Source organism: Pongo pygmaeus, chromosome 20 (assembly GCF_028885625.2).
Source record: "Pongo pygmaeus isolate AG05252 chromosome 20, NHGRI_mPonPyg2-v2.0_pri, whole genome shotgun sequence".
Taxonomy (NCBI): Eukaryota; Metazoa; Chordata; class Mammalia; order Primates; family Hominidae; genus Pongo; species Pongo pygmaeus.
The window spans coordinates 24,046,119-24,069,830 of NC_072393.2; the positions used below are offsets into that span (position 1 = coordinate 24,046,119).

At 36.8% G+C, this 23,712-nt stretch overlaps 1 protein-coding gene across 3 annotated transcripts in view; it reads left to right on the forward strand.

Moving 5' to 3' along the window:
* Nucleotides 1–7,786, forward strand: part of ZNF730 (zinc finger protein 730) — an 80,365-nt gene extending 72,579 nt beyond the window's left edge. For all 3 annotated transcript variants that reach the window (XM_063658860.1, XM_063658859.1, XM_063658861.1), the window contains one exon: nucleotides 4,597–7,786. In XM_063658860.1, coding sequence (XP_063514930.1) covers nucleotides 4,597–5,882 — 1,286 coding nt within the window. In that variant the 3' untranslated portion in view covers nucleotides 5,883–7,786. The remainder of the gene's footprint in view (nucleotides 1–4,596) is intronic.
* The last annotated feature ends 15,926 nt before the right edge of the window (nucleotides 7,787–23,712 follow it).

The following is a 23,712-nucleotide window of genomic DNA, read 5'->3' on the forward strand; positions in this document are numbered from 1 at the left end:
GCCACTGCACCCAGCCTGCATTCTATATTATTAGTCTACTTTTTCACCATTATACTCATAGTTAATTGTTTTTTTTTTTTCTTTGAGACGGAGTCTCACTCTTTCGCCCAGGCTGGAGTGCAGTGGCATGATCTCGGCTCACTACGAGCTCTGCCTCCTGTTTTCACACCATTCTCCTGCCTCAGCCTCCCAAGTAGCTGGGACTACAGGCACCAGCTACCACGCCCGGCGAATTTTTTGTATTTTTAGTAGAGACAGGGTTTCACTGTGTTACCCAGGATGGTCTCAATCTGACCTCGTGATCCGCCCACCTTGGCCTCCCAAAGTGCTGGGATTACAGGCGTGAGCCATCACGCCCGGCCAGTAAATTGTTTTATTTTTATTTATTTATTTATTTATTTATTTATTTTTTCAGACAGAGTCTCTCTCTGTCTCCCAGGCTGGAGTGCAGTGGTGTGATCTCAGCTCACTGCAACCTCCACCTCCTGGGTTCAAGCAATTCTTGTGCCTCAACCTCCTGAGTAGCTGGGATTACAGGCACCTGCCACCATGCCCAGCTTGTGTTTTCAGTAGAGACAGGGTTTCACCATGTTGCCCACGCTGATCTTGAACTCCAGGGCTCAAGCAATCCACTTGCCTCAGTCTCCCAAAGTGCTGGGATTGCGGGTGTGAGCCCCCGTGCCCGGCAATTGTTTTAATTCTGTAGCTTTGTGCTGTGTGTTTAAATCAGAAACTATAAAGCCTCAAACATTGTTCTCTTTTTTTTTTTGAAGATTGTTAAGTACTTTATTGTCTGTTGAGATTCTATATACTCGAGGGGTTGCTGTTCAAAAATGCAATGAGAAATTTCAAAAACATTGCATTAAATCTGTAGATTGCATTGAGCAGGATAGACATATTTACAATATTAACTATTTCAACCTTTCTACAAGAGCACAATCAAGAGTGTGTTAATTTTTATATATTTGTGAATTTTTTAGTTTTTTTCTCTTATTATTTATAGTCTCATTCCATTTTGGTCCTATAAAGTAATTTATAAATTATTATAAAGTAATTTATAAAACTTTAGTTTTAAAAAATTTGGTAAGACTTTTTTTTGGCCTAGGAAGTTGTCCGTCAAGGAAAATGTTCTATGAGCTATTGATAAAAGCTCATAAAAGGTTGTTGATGGGTGCCCTCTATACCTTTGTTAGGAATAATTGTTTTATACTGCCTTCAAGTTGTCTGCTTTCTTACTAATATTCTGTCTTGTTTTATTTTTACTACAGAAAGTGCAATATTAAAGTATACAATAATTATATTGCTCTCTATGTGTTTCTTTTATTCTGTCGATATTTGCTTTATATGTTTAGAGCCCTAATGTGAGAAATATATACACACACACATACACACACAGAAAAACACACACACACACACAGAAACACACGTGTATATACAAATGTTTCATAGGTTCCCAGTGAATAAATCTATAATTTTTTGAGGTCCTATTTTGTCTCTTTAGAGTTTTGACTTCAAGTACATTTTATAAAACATGACAGTTTTTGACTTAAGATGTAGTTGCATAATATTATTTTGACCTCTTCTGCTCTCATTTGATTAATATTTGCATGAACCGTCTACGTCCATCTTCCCACTTTCAGTCTATTTTTATCATTAGATCTCAAATGACCCTTGTAGATAGGCAAGTTGGATCTTGGTTTTTAAAATGTTAAATAAATCTATTTATTGAAAGTATGTCTCTTGGCCAGGTGCGGTGGCTCACGCCTGTAATCCCAGCACTTTGGGAGGCCGAGGCAGGCCGATCACAAGGTCAGGAGATTGAGACCATCCTGGCTAACACGGAGAAATCCCATCTCTACTAAAAATACAAAAACAAAAATTAGCTGGGTGTGGTGGCAGACAACTGTAGTCCCAGCTACTTGGGAGGCTGAGGTGAGAGAATGGCGTGAACCTGGGAGGTGGAGCCTGCAGTGAGCCAAGATCGTGCCACTGCACTCCAGCCTGGGCGACAGAGCGAGACTCTGTCTCAAAAAAAATAAGTTTATCTCTCAATTTGAAAGTTAATAGATATATATTTAAATAACTTTATGAAAGAGAAAGACTTACTGTTATTTTATTATTTTGATTCTTGCATTTTTGTCCCTCATTTTCTCTTTTTGTCTTATTTTGTGTCTTTTTAATTTTTGTATTGATATGCTTTTACTCATTTCTTATTCTCTTTGTGTATCTATACAGATATTTTCTTTGTGGTACCTTGGGGATTACATAAAACCTCTTAAAAAAACAACAATAGCCAGGCGTGGTGGCTCACGCCTGTAATCCTAGCACTTTGGGAGGCCAAGGTGGATGGATCATGAAGTCAGAAGATCGAGACCATCCTGGCTAACACGGTGAAACCGTGTCTCTACTAAAAACACAAAAATTAGCCGGGTGTGGTGGCGGGCACCTGTAGTCCCAGCTACTCAGGAGTCTGAGGCAGGAGAATGGCATGAACCCCAGGAGGCGGAGCTTGCAGTGAGCTGAAATAGTGCCACTGCACTCCAGCCTGGGGGACAGAGTGAGACTCCATCTCAAAAAAGGAAGAAAAAAAAAAACTATATTTTTGGTTTGGTAAAAATTAGCTTCAACTGAATAAAAAATTCTTCCTTATTACATCTGCCTTGAAATTTGTCATTGATGTTGCTATCATCTTTTTATGTTGTATATTTATTAACAGATGTTTATAATAATTGCTATGCTTTTATCTTTCAAATTTTAGAGAATAATTTAAAATGTTTTCTGCACCATTATGATAATGCTGCAAAAATCCTATTCTATGTATGTGCATATTTTTCTCAGAACATAATTTTTTTTTTGATTATATGGTATTTTCTTGAATCCTTTTATTTTCCATTTCAGGAACTGCTTTCAGCATCTTTTATATGTTTGTGCAGTTTTATAAGTATATGCAGTGCCAATATACTTTTTCAGAATTTGGCTATTTTGGAACATCGTTTTTTCATTTTTCAGAACATATTTGCTGATGGTGTTACTCTCACTTGAAAGCTATTTTTTTTTCGAGGACTTTGACTACATCACACAATTTCTTTCTGGCCTGCAAAATTTTTGTTGACAATTCACTGGTTATATCATAAGACTATGTTTGTATATGACATATCACTTTTATCTTGCAGCTCCCAAGATGCTGTCTGTGACTTTTGAAATTGTGCTTATATATGTATTTGTTATAAATATCTTTGTATGTATCCTAGTTTGTTTGTTAAGCTTCTTCATGTTTACATTATTTTTCTTACTGAGGGATTTTTCAGTTATTATTTCTTCTTGTATTTTTTACCCCCATAATTTCTATTTTTTAATTTTTTCAACATTTTTGTTCTTATCTTCATTTCTGATTTTCTGTAGTCTGTGTTCCTGTTTCACTTATTGAATATTCAATATTTTAATCAATTTTTAAAATTAATGTGTACATCTTTTCTATGGTTTCGTTCTGAACATTTTATAGAATTTTTGATGGAATTATATTGCCCTGTTTTGTATACATTGTAATCTTTAATTGAGATTTGGACATTAAAAAAAATCTACCTGTCAAAATCTTTATAATGTAGTTCTGTCCTGACATAGTCTAAAAACAATCATTTTGGCTAGACATTCTGGGAGTCTCTCAAACATGTTCTTAAAATGTGTCTTGTCCAAAATTTTGTGTTTGCTTTTAGTTAAAGGAGTTAGTGTTTCTTCTTAAAAATCAGTAGGCCAGGTGCGGTGGCTCATGTCTGTAATCCCAGCACTTTGAGAGGCTGAGGCGGGTGTATCACGAGGTCAAGAGATCGAGACCATCCTGGTCAACATGGTGAAATCCCATCTCTACTAAAAATACAAAAAATTAGCTGGGCTTGATGGCATATGCCTGTAGTCCCACCTACTTGGGAGGCTGAGGCAGGAGAATCGCCTGAACCCAGGAGGCAGAAGTTTCAGTGAGCTGAGATTGCACCACTGCACTCCAGCCTGGGTGACAGAGCAAGACTCCTGTCTCAAAAAAGAAAAAAATATTAGTAATAACTTTCTACATTTGTTCTCTGTCTGTGATACCACAGTCTCTCTGATGCTGTAAAACTTAGTTTTTGTCTCAGGAGGCTCAAATTGTCATTTTAAAGTATACCGCCATTTCTTTCAGAACTTTCTGTGATAAGAGACAGAAACCAGCATCTGGAAAAGCCCCTATAAACCCGAAATAAAGATGTATGTGCCAGTATTTTACTTGTCTTTTAAAAAGGAAACCAGGAGTTGGTAGTTTACTTGTAAAGTCACTATGTTACAATGGAGGGAAGGAAGAGCTGTATTGGGTAAAATGTAACACTTTATTTTTTCCTCTATATAGCTCTTGGCATTGTGCTCACCTGGGGCACTGTACACACTCAACTTACTTTTTCACAAATGTACTTTGAATTTTTGTTACATTTATATGTTTATGAAGAAATTAGGGCCTGTGGTATTTTGCTATGCCCTCTTTTTATGTAGTTTGTATAACTTTATAGGTTGGGTTTATAAACTCTACTCAGTCTAGTACATGAAGTAATTTGTTATTTTTATTTCTTTCAGTTATATGTTCTTATATTGCCCGAGACCTTTGGCCAGAGCAAGGCATAAAGGATTATTTCCAAGAAGTCATACTGAGACAATATAAAAAATGTAGACATGATAATTTACTGTTAAGAAAAGGCTGTAAATGTGTGGATGAGTTTAAGATGCACAAAAAAGTTTATAATAGACATAACCCGTGTTTTACAACTACCCACAGCAAAATATTTCAGTGTGACAAATATGTGAAAGTCTTTCATAAATTTTCAAATTCAAACAGACATAAGATAAGACATACTTCAAAGAAACCTTTCAAATGTAAAGAATATGGAAAATTATTTTGCATTCTTTCACACTTAGCTCAACATAAAAAAATTCATACTGGAGAGAAACCCTACAAGTGTGAAAAATGTGGCAAAGCCTTTAATGAGTCCTCAAACTGTACTACACATAAAAGAATTACTGAGAAAAAACCTTACAAATGTAAAGAATGTGGCAAAGCCTTTAACTGGTTTTCACATTTTACTACACATAAGAGAATTCATACTGGAGAAAAACCCTACCAATGTGAGAAATGTGGCAAATCTTTTAACCAATCCACAAACCTTACTACACATAAAAGAATTCATACTGGAGAGAAACCCTATAAATGTGAAGAATGTGGCAAATCCTTTAACCAGTCCTCAAACCTTACTGAACATAAGAAAATTCATACTAAAGAACAACCATACAAATGCGAAAAATGTGGCAAAGCTTTTAAGTGGTCCTCAACCCTTACTAAACATAAAAGAATTCATACTGGAGAAAAACCCTACAAATGTGAAGAATGTGGCAAAACTTTTAACCGATCCTCAACCCTTAATAGACACAAGGTAACTCATACTGGAGAGAAACCCTACAAATATAAAGAATGTGGTAAAGCTTTTAACCAATCCTTAACTCTTACTACACATAAGATAATTCGTACTGTAGAGAAATTTTACAAATGTGAAGAATGTGGCAAAACCTTTAGCCGGATCTCACACCTTACTACACATAAGAGAATTCATACTGGAGAGAAACCCTACAAATGTGAAGAATGTGGCAAAGCTTTCAACCAGTCCTCAACCCTTACTACACATAAAAGAATTCATACTGGAGAGAAACCCTATGAATGTGAAGAATGTGGCAAAGCTTTTAACCGGTCCTCAACCCTCACTAAACATAAGATAATTCATTCTGGGGAAAAGATGTACAAATGTGAAGAATGTGGTAAAGCCTTTAGGCGGTTCTCACACCTTACTAGGCATAAGACAATTCATACATAAAATTGTAAAGACTGTGGCAAAGCTTTTAAACAATCTTTATACCTTACTACACATAAGATAATTAATGCTGAAGAGAAACCCTACAAATGTGAAGAAAGTGGCAAAGTCTAACCAGTCTTCACACTTTACTACACATAAGATAATTCATACTGGAGAGAAACCCTACAAGTGTTAAGAATATGGCAAAGCCTTTAACAAATCCTCAATTCTTAACAGACATAAGATGATTCATACCAGAGAGAAACTCTACAATCCTGAAAGTTGTAACAATGCTTTTGACAACACCTCAGACTTTTCCAAACATCAAAGAAATGCTGGTGAGAAATTCTAGAAATATGAAGAAAGTGACAAGGCCATTAATTTGTTGTCACATTTAATTGTAGGTAAGGTGATTCATACTGGAGAAAACTTCTACAAGTGTGAACAAAGTGGCAAAACTTTTAACCAATGCTCACACTTTATTGCACAGGACATTTATACTTGAGAACAAATATACAAATATAAAGAAAGTGAAAACCCTATTAATGCCTGCTCACATCGACTCAACATCAGAGTTCATACTTAATAAAATCATTAAAAGTGTAATTACTGTCCAAAGATTTTTTCAGAAAATATAAGCCTTTAAACTTCAGAAGATGATTTATTTTGAAGACAAACATTAAAATATAGAGTTATAGTAACTTTACTTGTATCACAATCTTATTCTGCTCATTTCGTATTAGAGGCAAACCCTGAAGCCACTGCTTAAACTTTGTTCAACATCAGACAGAGAATTTGTATTAATGAAAAACTCTCCAAATAAAATAGATTTGGAGAAAACATTTTTTTCAAAAACTACAGCTTAGAACACTTCAGAGAGTTTATACTAAAATATATTTTTGCAGATGCAATAAATAGAAAAAAAATGTAATACAAAATTAAGTCTATGTAAGTCCAGGCACAGTGGCTCACACCTGTAATCCCAGCACCTTGGGAGGCCAAGGCTTGCATTTCTGTAATAATAACTGACATTGATAATTTCTTAATGTATCTGTTGGTCATATGTATGTATTTTCTTGAAAAATATTTATGCCTCTTGCTCATTTTTAATAGTTATTTGTTGTTTGTTGTGTAGTCATTTGTTTCTTACATATTTTTGATATTAACCCCTTGACATATGTATGATTTACAAATATTTTGTTCCAATTTTTAGTTAACTTGTTGACTGTGTCAGATTCTGTGCAACAGCATTTTAATTTGTAGTAATCTGACTCATTTGTTTTTCCTTTTCTTCCCTGGGATTTTGAGGTTAAATTTAAAAAGTCACTGCCCAACCAATGTTATGGGGCTTTTACTCTATTTTTTGTAGTAGTTTCCAGTTTTCAGGCCTTACATTTAAGTAATTTATTTTGAGTGGCCAGGCATGGTGGCTCATGACACTAATCCCAGTACTTTGGGAGGCCAAGACAGGCAGATTACCTTAGGTTAGGAACTCGAAACCAGCCTTGCCAACATGAGGAAACCCCGTCTCTACTAAAAATACAAAAATTAAGTGGGCATGGTGGCACCCACCTGTAATCTCAGCTACTCAGGTTGAGGCAGGAGAATCACATGAACCTGGGAGGCAGAGGTTGGAGTAAGCTGAGATCATGCCACTGAACTCCAGCCTGGGTGACAGGGTGAGATTATGTCTCAAATAATAATAATAACAATTTATTATGAGTTGGTTTTTATATATGATGTGAGATGACAGTCTCATTTCATTACTCTAACTGTGGCTACAACATTTTCTCAACACCATTTATTGAAGATATTGTCCTGTCTCTAAGAAATAGTCACCTTTATTTAAAATCAGTTAGCTGTGAGTAGATGGATATATTTCTGGTCTTTTTTTTTTCTGCTCCATTGTCCTATGTGTCTGTTTTTATTCAAGTACCATACTGTTTTTGTTACTATAGCTTTATAGTATGTTTCAAAGTCAGGTAGCATGACACCTTTACTTTTTTTTTTTTTTTTTGCTTTATTTGGCTATTTAGGGTGGTTTGTGGTACCATATAAATTGTAGATGTATTTTTAAAAATATTTACTATGTCACTGGTGTTTTCATTGAGATTGCATTATATCTGTAGATCATTTTCTGTAATACAAATATTTAACAGTATTAATGCCAATTCATGAATAAGAAATGTTTTTTATTCATGTATTAATTTCTTTATTGTGCTTTAGAGTATAATGTAAGGTGTTTCAAATTTTTGGTTAAATTTACTTCAAAGAATAGTTATAGTTATTGTAGATGGAATTGTTTTTAAATTCATTTTGAGATAGTTGTCAGTGAATAGAAATTCTGACTTTTGGATGTTGCTTTTGTATTCTGCAAGTTTAATAAATTTGTTTATTTGTTCTAATAGGTTTTAGTGAAGTCTTAGGCTTTCCTTTACTTATGATTATGTATACAGATAAAATATTATACAGGAATAATTTAACTTTTTCTTCTCAACTGGATGCTTTTGATTGTATTCTTCAATATGTCTTTCTTGGACATTTAGTACTATGTTTAGTAAGACTGAAGAAATGGCACATTGTTGACTTGTTTTAGATCTTAGAGTAAAATCTTACAACATTTCCCTGTTTAGTTGTTATTAGCTCTGTATTTTTTGTTATATGTGACATTTATTGGCTTGAGGTGCCTTTTTCGTATACCTAAATTTTTCAGAGATTTATCATGAGGAAATGTTGAATTTTGTCAAGCTTTTATTCTGCAACTATTTAATGTTAAAAATGTAAAATCACAATGAATTCTACATAAATTCAAAAATTTTCAAAGACTTATGAACATCTCTATGTAGGCAAACTAAGAAATTTAGAGAAAACTGATAAGGTTTTAACTACACACAACTTTCTAAGATTGAACCAGTGAGAACCAGAAGTCTTGACCAGAGCAAAAATGTATAAAATATATAATGATATTGAATAAGTAATAAAAAAACTATCAATAATAAAAAGCCTTGTGTGATATAAACTCACAGCCAAATTTTACCATATATACATTGATGAGTTGGTACTAAGCCTTCTAAATGTATTCCAAAATATCAAGATAGGATGCTGCCCTAACTTGTTATATAAAATCAATACCGTCTTGATACCAAAATATAGTGAAGACACAAAAAAGAAAACTACAAGCCAGTGTTTTTATAAACATTGAAACAAAATTATTCATGAAATAATAGTAAACTGAGTTTATGAGTAAATCCAAAAGTTATTTTGCCACAATCATGTGAGCTTCATTCCACGTAAGGATGTTTTTTCACATGCAAGTCATTAAGTGTTCTTCACCATGTAAAGATAAGCCAAAAATTATTAACACAATAGATGCAGAAAAAACATTCAAGAAAACTTAATATTCATGAAAATATTCTCAACAAACTAGACACTGATGAAACATACCTCTAATAAAAGCCATCCCTCACAAATCTTCAGCCCACATCATACTGACCAAGCAAAATCTGGATGTATTCTCCATAAAAATAAACATAAAACAAGAATTTCCACTCTAAATAGTTCTATTAAACATAATTCTTCAAGTTCTAGGCTGGGCATGGTGGCTCTTGCCTGTAATCCCAGCACTTTGGGAGGCCAAGGTGGGCAGATCACCTGAGGTCAGGAGTTCAATACCAGGCTGGCCAACGTGGTGAAACCCTGTATCTACTAAAAATACAAAAACTAGCCAGGTGTGGTGGTTCATGCCTGTAGTCCCAGGTATTCAAGAGACTGAGAAGGGGAAATGCTTGAACCTGGGAGGTGGAGGTTGCAGTGAGCTGAGATCACCTAACTGCACTCCAGTCTGGGTGACAAAGCAAGTAAAATTCATAGGGAATAATAAGAAAACCCAAATAGCCAAGGCAACTTTAGACATTAAAAAAAGAAAGAAACCCTGAAGGCCTCCCATTACCTGACTTTAAACTGTACTACAAGCTACTGTAACCAGTATAACATGATTCTGGTACAAAAATACACATATAAACAAATGGAAAAGAGAGAGCCCTGAAATAAAGCAATACTTTTACAACCAACTTATTTTTTACAAAGTCAACAGAAATAAAGGAGAAATAACTTCTATTCAATAAATGGTAGTACTGGGAAAACTAGTTAGTCGTGCAGAAAAAAAGTAGACCCCTGTCTCTTCCCATATAAAAAATATAACTCAAGATGGATTAAAGACTTACCTGTGAGTCTTCGAGCCACAAAAATTCTAGACACTGGCCTCTGGTAAAAATTTGTGAATAACACCTTAAAAGTGAGTGCAAATAAAAATCAAAAGGCTGTGCATGGTGGCTCATGCTTGTAATCCTAGTGCTTTGGGAGGCCAAGGCGGGTAGATCACCTGAGGTCAGGAGTTTGAGACCAGCCTGGTTCACGTGGTGAAATCCTGTCTCTACTAAAAATATAAAAAATTAGCCAGGCGTGGTGGCTCATACCTGTAATGCCAGCTACTCAGGAGGCTGAGGCAGGAGAATCACTTGAACCAGGGAGGCAGAGGTTGTAGTGAGCTGAGATTGCACCACTGCCCTCCAGCCTGGGCTACAGAGCAAGACTCTGTCTCAAAAAAATAAAAATAAAAAATGGCATCTAATTAAACTAAAGAGCTTCGGCACAGCAAAAGTAAACAAAGTAAGCAGACACCCTACAATATGAAGTAAAATATTTGCAAACTGCATACAACAAAAAATATATAGAATTTATTTAAAAATTAATTTAAAAACAGACAGATGATATGAGTAGATACTTCTCAAAGGAAGACGTGTTTCCAGTAAACATGCCAAAAATGTTCAACACTCCTAATCATCTTAAAGATGTAAATCAAAATGAAAATGTGATACTATTTCATACCAGTTAGAATAGCTGTTATTAAAAGTCAGAAAATAACAGATTTGAAGTTGTGGAGAAATGCATTATAAAGATAATTTATCTTCATAAATTGGTGGGAATGCAATAAAATTTAGCCACTGTGGAAAGTAGTTTGGAGATTTCTCAAAGAACTATAAATAGAATTGCCATTTGACCCATCAGCACCATTATTCCCAAAAAGAATAAATTTTCTTTGCCAAAAAGACACCTACACTCACATGTTTGTTCTAGCATGATTCACAATAGCAAAGACATAGAATTAAACCAGGTACCTATAAACTTTAGATTCGATAAGAAAAATGAGGTCCTTATATACCATGTGATACTATGCAGCCACAGAAATGAAGTAATGTCCTTTGCAGCAACATGAATGCAGCAGATGGCCATTAATCTAAGAAAATTAACACAGATCAGTAAAACAAATACCACATGTTCTCACTTACATGTGGAAGGTGAACATTGGATGCACGTGGAAACAGATAAAATCAATAAACACTGGGAATTCTAAAAAGATGGAAGAAGAAATGGAGACAAGCATTGACAAACTACTTTCCAGTGTGTTGTACACAACTTGGGCGATGGGATTATTAAGTATCCAAACCTCAACACCATGCAGTATACCTATGCTACAAATCTGCACATGTACTCCCTGAATCTAAAATAGAAATAAGATGTTTTGTGGTATAATAACATGTTATGTATCTTTAGCTCCAAGTTAATCGTTGGAATTAGCAGTGTAAGACAGAAGTATTTACCTCTTAAGGCATAGGGGTAAAGGTTTTTATACCAGGTCTCCCACATGTTGTAAGCTATCCTCTGAAAGCTCTTGGCCTATAGCCCAAGAAGTGTTTTATTCCCAAGTGTGCAGCTGAAATAAATGACTATATCTTTTTTTTTATGTATTAACTGTAGACAAGAATATATAGTTAGTTACTCTTTTTGGGGAAAAGTGGTATGTGGTTTAATCACTTTTATTTTTAGAATGAATCTTTTTTTAATGTGAGGTTGTGAAAATCATGTTAAATTACTGAATAAGGAAAACAAAACATTTTTCTTAAGCATAAAAGTCTTATGGCCAAACCCCAAGAATGATGAAACAGAGAGTGTGGATTAAGACCACACTGCTGCAACCATTTCATCACAATCATTCTGGTAAAAACAAAATAATGGGTCAGAATGAATTTTTAGAATACTTTTTTGATTCTATCACAGTGTTAAATTTTCATTTATGTTTATTATTTGCTATATAGAAGTCTGTACTTCAGCAAAAGATGCCATGAATTTCTAGTTAATGTGCTCACACATATATTCTCCCTAGCAAGGTACTGCTGTGTTTACAATAAATGTGGAGCATTCATTATCTTCCTTGTGCTGCTATGTTTGTATAAAGTAAGAAGACTTATTCAAGTCTGACTTTGCAAGTAAAGCAGAGTCAACCTTGACTTTTCTAGTTTCAACAGCCACAGCCTCCGAAATTTAGTATGATGTCAACTATGAATAATGATAGCATTCCAAAACTGAGGAAAAGAAATTGATAACTGTATATTTTTAGTTTATCGTTTAGTTTATAAAAATTTATAGTTTTTAAATTATATGTTAAATAACTTGAACATGCAGATACCTAAAAGATTCATTTAGATGATAGTATTAATATTTAATAGCTTATAATTTTGTATCACATTTGCCACTTTGGGCTTCCTGGAAAGCAGTTATTTAGCTTCTAAATGTAAATAGAGAAAAGGCTTTCTATAATCCTAATCATACAGCTCTTTTAAGATTTGCACTATGTTTAGATTTGAATAAAATTCGTAGATTTGTAAGTAAGGTAAATGTTAAATTTTTTTTCTAAAACCAACATTTTAAGTGACTGATCAGTAATTTCAATCTATTTCATTTTATTAACTGAGAAGACTTAAATTACTTAATCAAAATAAGTATTCTTATATTACTTTTCCTGGAACTTTCAGAAACTAGACAACTCAATGGATGATAATGTACATACAGACCACAAATATTCTATATAATAATAGGCTCATTCTTGCTCTCTTTTTTTGCCCAGGCTGTTGTGCTGTGGCACAATCCCGGCTCACTGCAATCTCTGCCTCCTGGGTTCAGGTGATTCTCCTGCCTCCCAAATAGCTGTAGCTACAGGTGCATGCCACCACACCCAGCTAGTTTTTTTGTATTTTTAGTAGAGATGGGGTTTCACCATGTTGGTCAGGCTGGTCTCGAACTCCTGACTTCATGATCCACCCCTCCCTCAGCCTCCCAAAGTGCTGGGATTACAGGCGTTAGCCACCACGCCTGGACCATTCTAGATTTTAATATAAAAAATATAACATATTTCAAAAGTAAAATTGGTGTCTGCTCTTTTAAGTCATGAGAGGAACACCATTGTTAGAATCTATTTACCAAAGTGCATTAGGCTTAGTAATAAGTGCTTTAAACCAAAAATCAAGTTCTACCTACTATCTAAGGGTAAGGAGAGGTAGTTTTAAAATTCCTATGTATTTCTACTACATTAAAAAATTAAAAGCCAAAATGTTAGCAATAAAAACAAGCATTGCATGAAATGGTGTTAAGCATAAAGATTAAAATTGAAACTCAATATTAGGTGGTGCTGTAGCAGGACAAGCTGCAGACAAAACCCCTCAGACACCGAGTTAAAGAAGGAAGGGCTTTATTCGTCTGGGAGCTTTGGCAAGACTCATGTCTCCAACAACCAAGCTCCCTGAGTGAGCAATTTCTGTCCCTTTTAAGGGCTTACAACTCTAAGGGGATCTGCGTGAGAGGGTCATGATCAATTGAGCAAGCAGGGAGTACATGACTAGGGGCTGCATGCATCAGTAATCAGAACGGAACAGAACAGGACAGGGATTTTCACAATGCCTTTCCATACAATGTCTGGAATCTATAGCTAACATAACTGGTTAGGTCGGGGTCGATCTTTAACCAGGCCCAGGGTGTAGCACCGGGCTGTCTGCCTGTGGATTTCATTTCTGCCTTTTAGTTTTTACTTCTTCTTTCTTTGGAGACAGAAATTTGGCATTAGACAATGTGAGGGGTGGTCTCCTCCCTTATTCCCCCCCTTTGAGAATCTCACTCAATAGTGGGGGTTCTCAGTTTTATTCTTAATACCCATGTCTTCTTACAAGACAGATCAATAGTGATTCAAATAGTAAACTTGTGCTGAAGCATTTTGGTGAACTAAGGTAGTGATAAAGCTTTCTATCATTTGAAGAAGTACAGGTAGCAAACAAGGGAGCAGTAAGCAAGTTTCCATTACTATTATAACTCCTACTATAAGAGTTTTAAAACTTTTTAGCACTGGGAACCACTTTCGAAACTTGGCCCCAGGATTAAATCCATGCCACACTTGCACAGGCATGTGTGCCAGTTGTCATATTTCTATGTCTTCAACTACTTGCCCTTGATCATCGGTGTAGACAGCAATTAGTAAGGTTAAATTTTCTACTGACCCCCTCCTTCAGCTGCTAGCAAGTAGTCAAGGGCCAATCTATTTTGATAGATAGCATTTCTCATCAAGTTTCTTGCCAGGCCAGAATAGTCAAGGTTCTCTGCTGGTCTTATTAGTGATTATTTTTAAGACAGCTTTTAACTGTATGATTTGATTGAGCATGTAAATGGGGGTTGGGTATCCCCACTAGCCGTCTTGTGGCCAAGTAGCAGGCCCATAATATTATATGATTCTCTCAGAGGGCCATTCATTATCTTTCCTATTTTCTATAGCTATGCTTCTCTTTTCGCGGGAAGCATAGACAGGGAAGCCCAAGAGTTCACCTGTCTTTATGGGCAGTAGGAAGAAAGATGGTTTAATAGTGCCAATAACACAACTACCTGCCCACTGGTCAGGTAATTTGGCATAAGGTCTATGCCCACATAACCAGTATAATCCAGTGGGTCCAGTCCCGGTGGGACTCTGGGTGGGTCCACACAGTTTGCAACTTTGGGAATTTACTAAATGGATTTTTCTTAATATGGTTTGAACTATACTAGGTGGCTGTTTTTGTAGTACTATTATAGTTTTTGCCCAAGGCAGCTGAGTCTTCCCACAGGATGGGTGAAGTCCTTCCCGACTCTTGCTATACAGTATTGTCTAATGATTGAGGCTTTTGGACCCAAAATTTATCAGGGTGATTCTTTTGAGCCAGGAATTTATCAGGAACTGGGTCTGTAGGTACTAATTCTTGGGCTTCCCATGGCCATTGATCTCCCATTATAGTTCCTCCACATACATAACATGAAGTGACATTGAGAGACTGGGCTACATGCTCGGCTAATTGCAAAAACAAATTTCTTGTTTTTCCTGGAATTTCTGGTACTGGCACATTCAGTTCATCATAGAAGGTTTGAAATACTGGCACAGGAGAGCATTTATAAATTCCTCAAACCATGATACTTACTTGAGGATCCAATTCAGCTTCATCGATTTTTAGGGTTACACATTCCCCTTTTTTCCAGTGAGGATTAAGGGGGTGGGTTATTACTAGTTCTAATGTGTTACACTGACCACTGGTACAGGAAGGGCCACTTTTCCTTTTCTGAAGGTGGACAGGATTCTTTTCATTTTTTATCCAAGTAGCATAAATGACACAAGATCAGTATCCACATTCATTTCCGCACAGTCCTAATTCATGGCAAATGTACTTATTTTCTGCCATATAGCCTCTTCTTTAAATTAAGAGAACCATATCCTATTCCTAGCTTATTACTATTAGTGACAGCACAGGTATCATATTTCAAGGTGACTTCTTTGGGCACCCCTTTTTCTTCTGTTTTGGCTAACACTTTACTCGTATTGTTTATGAGCCTTCACCAGTCCTCAGTCCTTAATCTTATTTTAAAAACTGTGGTCAGCTGGGAGCTGTGGCTCAGGCTTTTAATCCCAGCATTTTGAGAGGCCAAGGCAGGCGGATCACGAGGTCAGGAGATCAAGACCATCCTGGCTAACACAGTGAAACCCCGTCTCTACTGAAAATATAAAAAATTAGCCAGACATGGTGGCAGGCACCTGTAGTCCCAGCTACTTGGGAGGCTGAGGCAGGAGAATGGTGCGAACCCAGGAGGTGGAGCTTGCAATGAGCCAAGATCACACCACTGCACTCCAGCCTGGGTGACAGAACGAGACTCCATCTCAAAAAAAAAACAAAAACAAAAACAAAAACTGTGGTCATGGAAGGCTCAGATGGGTCATAACACACATCAGGTTGGTCATTTCCTGGGCTACTTACCTTGTATAGAATAACATTATACAAATAAGTTCTCTTTAGAGTTCCAGTACACTTATAATAACCATAAAATCATAGGACCGTAGCAATCTTTTGTCCTACCTCAGTGACTTGATGCATACATTGGGAACAGTCCTCAGTATGAGGAAGGTCAGTTGAAGTCCTTACTGTAAAAGTCCAAATTTTAAGGAAAATGAGTCCTACAATGAGTTTTCTCATGCTTCGGCCATGCATGGACCAGTCAGCTTCCAGGTGTGACTGGAGCAGGTCTTGTCTTCTTCAGAGTCACTTTGCAGGGGTTGGAGAAGCTGTTCCCGTCCACGTACAGCTCCCAGTCAACTGATGTTCAAGGATGGTCTCAGAGGTTGGGCCTGCTAGAATAAACTGAGTCCTACACGTCTACACAGTTATGTTCAGCTGCACTCTCTGATTCCGGGAACAAGGTGGCGGGGTTTAGGGTGTTGCAAACTTCAATGGTTATGCGGGAATTTCCACATAGCAAGCTTTGGTACTTGGTTAATCTAGCATTTGTTAACCAATGATGTCCTTTGGTAGTCATTAAAGTTACCACAGCATGGGGGGCCTTTATATTTAGGTTTTGCCCAAGGCTTAGTTTATCTGCTTCTTGTGCTAACAGGGCCGTTGCTGCCAGAGCCCTTAGAAATGGGGGCCAGTCTTTGGAAACCCCGTCTAGTTGTTTTGAGAGATAGGCCACTGGGCTTGGCCAGGCCCCCACGGTCTGGGTTAAAACTCCAACTGCCATTTTTTTCTCTTTCTGACACATAGGGTGTAAAGGGTTTTGTCATGTCAGGTTGCCCCAGGGCTGGGGCCAACAAGAATTTTTCTTTTAACTCATGAAAAGCTTGTTGCTATTGGCTGTAATGGATGTAGTTTATTCAATCTACATTTTTATTAACTGTCACCACCAAAATATTGACTCATATGCTGCAGCTATTTGATTTTAAGCTTTAAATTGATCTGGTATTCCCCGTGGGACGCCAGTTGCATCTAAATGGACGTGAGAGTCGATAGACCCATAAGGGGCTTCTCTCGCTTTACGATGTCTTATTTTCCCTCCTTCTGGTTGATGAAATGCCAGGGTGAAAGGGAGAGCCAAATGGACTAAAGTATAAGTGCCACTCCAGTTATTTGGCAGAGTGCCCAGTAAAGGTCTACCACAATAACACCACACATCCACTCAAGGATGAACAAGGGTTAACTGATTGATAAGGTCTTGAAAATTCTTAAGCTCACTGCATCTCTTCAGGTCTCCAAGGAATGCTAAGTTTCCTCCCTGTCATGAGAGACAAAAAGTGAACTTAATGTTGGGAGACAGAAGCTGGATGGCCCTCAGGGGCTGACCCTCAGGGTACTGGACTTCGGGATATAGCAGAGAGAGAGCTTGGCACGACTTGTTACTCCAGGCTGTAGAATCCTGGAAAAGAGATACCATGCAGCTCATGCCTAGTCATCTGGAGAACCACCTAGTGGAAAGGGGACAATCTGGGCCTCTGGCCTGCCATGTGCACAAGCATAACAATTGCTTTTGTTTAACATGCTGATGGAATATTTGATCCATTCCAACCAGGCATTTGCATCTTGGTATCCTGTCTTAATTGCCAAAGTTTGTTTTAAGTCTTTAACTTCTATGATCCTCTAGTAAAATGAATCTATGATTTCAGGAAATTATAAAAATCATCAGGGCAGTCCATCCTTGCTCTTCAGTGGTCCAAAGAACGTTGGACCAACTACAGCATAGAAGGTCTACATTGGGGGGCAAGACTCCTCATTGACAATGGGGTCTTTATCGAAATTTCCCCAGATTAAATGGTCCTAATTTACTAATGCCCAGTCTAAGGGGAGTCAGGAAGGACAGAGGTACTTTTCTGAAGTAGAGAGCTGTCTTTGACTTGGCAAGTCCCCACAGGGTATAACAAGGTAAACATTAAATGTAATAGTTTGAGGCAAAATTGACTTGGTTATGTTAATAACTAGATGGTCAGCAATAGAGTGAGGAAAGAAGAACGTAATAGAATAGATGAAAGAGTTAAATTTTTCTAAGCTTTAGTTTGGTAGGTTTTTCCCCTGGGACTATGGCCCATGACTCTGAAGGGGGTGGTGCTTTCTTGACTCAGGTATAATGAGTCCATCATTTTTACACTGTATGAACAGCAGTCTCAGTGGTTAGCAGCACAAGGTAGGGTCCTTCCTAGGCTGGCTCGAGTTTCCTTTTTTTTTTTTTTCACCTTTTGATGAGAACGTGATCTTCAGGCTGGTGCTAGTTTACCAGAAATTCTAGAGGTGGTACATGTGCTAAAAGAGTTTTAGTTTTGAGGGAAAGGAAAGTGGAAGATAAACCAAGTATATAATTTTTAAGAAATTGACCTTTTGTTTTAAATGTGGGGACATCAGCAGTGGCCTTTATAGTCCTTGGTGCCTTTCTACTGAGAAATTTCCTTTAGCACCCATTTTTTAAATAGTTTTTAGACCGAAGAAGCCAAACAGCATTTTATATTTGACAATGCTTCCTGTGTGATTTTTATACCAGAGAAGCTAAATATCACCTTTTTATTAGTGTGCCATTAATGTTAAACTTAGTTTTAATAAAACTTTGTAGACATATTTATTCAATTTTTAATGTCAGACCATAGATTAAGATTTTTATAGACTCTTTTTAACCTTTTATAATTTTTGTTAAAGAGTAGGTTAGTGTTTTAAGAAAAGCTCATTGTGTTTATACTTTAATTTCCTATTCACAGAAAAACTGGATGATACCCCTTTAACTTTAGCTGATATGTTTACACACAGAATTTTCTTTACAATGAACATTTCAAAACTTGCTTAAACCTTCAAAACAATTTTTTAACCTTTTAATGGAGGTAAAAATCCACATTCTTATGCCTCCTTATAATCCTTTTACCAAAGGTATATTTTACTTTCCTTATGCACCTTGCACATAAACTGTTTCTTCAGTAGTACTCAGGAGGCCTTATTACTTTTAAATTATACAACATTTCTTGCATAAATTTTTTTTAACATTTTTCTCTTTCATGACTTTTGCAGACAATTCTTTGACATGCCTCAACTTTCTGACTTATTACAAACATTTCTTTCTTTAAACAACCAGTTATTTCAGGACAATAATTTACCATATAACATTCTTTTTACAGAAATTCTGCCCCCCCCAACTTTTTTTTCGAAGATGATAACGATTCTTTTCCAAAGCGAACTTCTTTTATGTCTATGGACTAGACTGTCTAAGGCCACAAGATTAGAAGTTGCTATAATACCTGTTGCACTGTTAACTTTCAGCAAATTTTACTTTTGTTGAAAACCTTGTAAGTTTGGGATTTCAATTATCCTTTGCTATTAATAAGACCTTGTTTAGTCCAAATGAACTTAGAATTTGTATAGACAGGTTTTTTTTTCTTTAATTACCTGGGAGGAAACATCTATCATCCTGTCATGAAGGGAGTTCCTCCTAGGTCTGGTGGGAACTTTGTATGGTAATTAAGATTTAGATCTCCTGTTAGAAAACTTGCTGGGTTAAGGGAATTTTCAGCGGTTAATGTTAATCATCTTTTTTTCTTTTTTTAGGATACTTCTGAACTGGTGAGATGTGCTCAAAATGAGGTTTCCTCTAGAAGTTATTTTTCTACTTTCTTCTGTTATCAAAGCAGTTGCCACTGCAGATTGAATGCATTTGGGCCATACACAGATTACTAGGTTAAGGATTTTTGATAGGAAGTCTACACAGGTTGTCAGAGGCCTCAGTGCGTTCAGGCTACACCATTGTTTACACTGATAACAAAGTGATATTGGAGTGTTATAGGGTTATGGAGAATACCTTTAATTATCAATTATAGGTTTTAAATTTACCTTGGCTTTTAAAGGAATAGGGTGCACGGTTTTTTTTCTTAACTACTTGTATATCTCTCTTTCTTTCTCTCTCTGATTTTCTGTCTCTTTTTCTCTTTGACTTTCCTTTTGCCTCTGTCTCTTTCTCTCTCTCTGTCCCTCTCTTTCTCTCTCTCTCTTTCCTTGACTCCCTCTTTGTCTTTCTGTCTCTTCCTCTTTCTCTCTCTGCTGGTCTTTCCTTGCCTCTGCCAGCCGCTTATGCTGCTGTTCTCTCAACCACTGTGGGGGGAGTGGTCTAAAACCAGCTGTGAGCAAGTGTCTATGTATGGCAACTGGTCTGAGTGTCCTGCCTTACAGGTTACCTTGTGCCATACCTTTGAAACAAGGGGCCTGTCCAGGCTTCCTTCTGATGGCCAACCCACTTCTAATGCTGACTAGTCTATTTCATACAAAGTTCTAAGTTTTCCTGCTGTCATAGTAACACTGTAATCTCCCTTAAATCCTTTCTTGAAATTTTTCAACATAGTTCCTAGTGGGGTGGGCTTACTTTGTGCCTGACCCATGCTTCTTTGAGACAAAACATCAGGCTCACACCACACGCATACCACAAAACAAAGAATGGGTAAAAAGGGCACACATACACTTTTACAGTTTACACCAAACCAGAATCAAAACTAAAATCAAAGTATCCACAAATCCAAGCCAGGTCAAAACCAAAACCAAAGTATCAAGCAATGCAAGTCAAGTCAAAAACAAAAACCAAAGTACTGGTATAGGCGCAGTGTGGGTGATCAGACCACACTTCCACTCAAATGGAGTGGGCAAGTTCCAAAGACTAGTCTTACCAAGTTTCAGATGTCCAGACTCCAAGTGCCAGTTCCTTCCCGGTGTTCAGCCACTGCGCTGATCCTCCACGGGGGCCTGCCATGCACTGCTCTGGTGAGGCCTTCCACCAGGGCAATTGCCTACATGGGAGTGCTCTCAGAATCCGTATCGCTCAAGCTGGCTGCAGTCCCCCGCAGGGATGCTCCACAGGGCAGGCCTAAGCCACCTAAAATGCTGCCTCAATCATCTGTTAATCACCTTGCTTCCCAGTCAGGGAACCAAGAAATGTATCAGGATGAGCCACAGACAAAACCCCTCAGACACCTAGTTAAAGAAGGAAGGGCTTTATTCAGCCAGCAGCTTTGGCAAGACTCATATCTCCAACTACTGAACTCCACAAGTGAGCAATTCCTGTCCCTTTTAAGGGCTTACAACTCTAAGGGGGTCTGCGTGAGAGGGTTGTTATCCATTGAGCAAGCAGGGGGTACATGACTGGGGGCTGCATGCACTGGTAATCAGAATGGAAGAGAACAGGACAGGGATTTTCACAATGCCTTTCCATACAATGTCTGGAATCTATAGATAACATAACCAGTTAGGTCAGGGGTCGATCTTTAACCAGGCCCAGGGCACGGTGCCAGGTTGTCTGCCTGTGGATTTCATTTCTGCCTTTTAGTTTTTACTTCTTCTTTCTTTGGAGGCAGAAATTGGGCATAAGACAATATGAGGGGTGGTCTCCTCCCTTGGTGCCTGATTGTATCCCAGTTCTCCCACTTATGGGCTGTATGACCTAAATATAGTTCTCGCCTGTCTGTGCTTGGCCCTATAGTGGTACTGTGAGAATAATAGTGCCTACATCCTAACGTTTTGGTTAAATTAAAGCAATCAATGCAAATAAAGGTGTCAGAAAAATGCCCAGCACATAACAAGTGTACAGGAAATTTAATAGCTCTTATTTGTTGATTCTGTTAAATCATGACAAATATTAAGCCTGAAAACAAGATGGCCATACCACTGGTTTGTAACCCATGTTCCTTCTAATTTGTCCTTCTGGGGCTATAATAGTAGATGAATGATTTTAATACTAACCTTGGCAAATTCCCATATATTCACATACAGCATAGATATAAATATTTTTAAAAGATTTATCACTGAGTACTGCTCTTTAGCACTCCAGTAAATGGATAAAGAAGCACTTAAATGGTGAGCGTTTGTCAGTTTTATTCATTAGAGAATGAGACAAATTGTTTCTTTATCTACTTGTTTAATATACTTCTTATTTATTTTCATTTGATACATTTAAATGTAGTTTGAAAATACATATTCAAATAACTTTTTTCTCTAACAAATGAAGAAAATCATTTATTTAGAAATTTAGAGAGAATTTTACACTAAACTGTTGCTTTAGACTCTGTTTTTTAAGGTATTATTTGGATCATTAAAAATCAGCATACTTTATTTCTGAGTGTGGGTTCAGACTATTCATGATATTAAAAGTTTGCTTACATCACTACATGAGCAAGTCACATGAAATAAACAAATAAGTATATGTTTCCTGAAATTTTAAAATGAACAAACACTTTATTCTCTGGCCCAATTTCTTAACATTTCTTTCTTTTTTTTTTTTTTTTTTGAGACAGATTCTTGCTCTATCACCCAGGCTGGAGTGCAGTGGCATGATCTTAGCTCACTGCAACTTCCACCTCCCAGATTCAAGCAATTCTCCCTGCCTCAGCCTCCCGAGTAGCTGGGATTACAGGCACCCGCTACCACGTCCAGCTAATTTTTGTATTTTTAGTAGAGACAAGGTTTCACCATGTTGGCCAGGCTGGTCTTGAACTCCTGACCTCGGGTGATCTGCCCACTTCGGCCTCCCAAAGTGCTAGGATTACAGGCATGAGCCACTGCACCGGGCCTCTCTCTCTCTTTTTTTTTTTTTTGAGATGGAATCTCACTCTATCACCCAGGCTGAAGTGCAATGGCACAATCTCAGTTCACTGCAACCTCTGTCTCCTGGATTCAAGTGATTGTCCTGACTCAGCCTCCCAAGAAGCTGGGATTTTAGGCACCTGCCACCACACCAGGCTAATTTTTGCATTTTTAGAAGAGATGGGGTTTTGCCATGTTGGCCAGGCTGGTCTCCAACTCCTGACCTCAGGTGATCCACCTGCCTTGGGCTCTGAAAGTGCTGGGATTACAAACGTGAGCCACCGCACCCAGCCTTCTCTTATATATTTTTTAAAGTATTAATAGCATTTTTGATTGGCAAATAAGAGTTGTATAAATTTATGGGTTAAAATATGGTTTTAATATATGCATATTATATAATATGATTAAGTCAAGTTTTATAACATATCTATCAACTCACTTATCAATCATTTCTTATGATACATTTGAAATTTACTCAGTTTTTTAAAAAATATAGTACTTTATAGTTTACTATCATCATGCTGCTGTGCAATAGATCTCAAAACCTACTTATCCTGTCTTTTTGAAATTTTGTACCCTTTGATCAACAACTTCCTATTTACTTCCCACCACACCTAACCTCTCGTAACCAATATTTCATTTTCTACTTTTTTGTAGTATTTGTCTTTTTGTGTCAGGCTTATTTCATCTAGCATAATGTCTTCAAAATTTATCTATATTGTTTTAAATGATGGGATTTATCCATTGTTATGGTCGACATCGTGTATCTATACCAAGACTTAAAAAAATAAATAAATATATGTATATTAATTAATAACTAATAATATTAATTTAATGTTATTTATATAAATATATATTTATCTCTTGGTTGAAAAACTAGTGTGTTATGAGAAAATATTTCTTTGTTAAAGCATGTATCATTGTAATTTAGTATATAAATATTTTGTTAATAATAGCTTATTTGTACCAAGCACTAACCATAACACTATAAGTGTTAATAAATTTAATTCTGACAGTAATTTAATAACATAAGTATACTAATTATCATTATTTCATAGTGGAAGAAACAGAGCCACTGAGAGAAA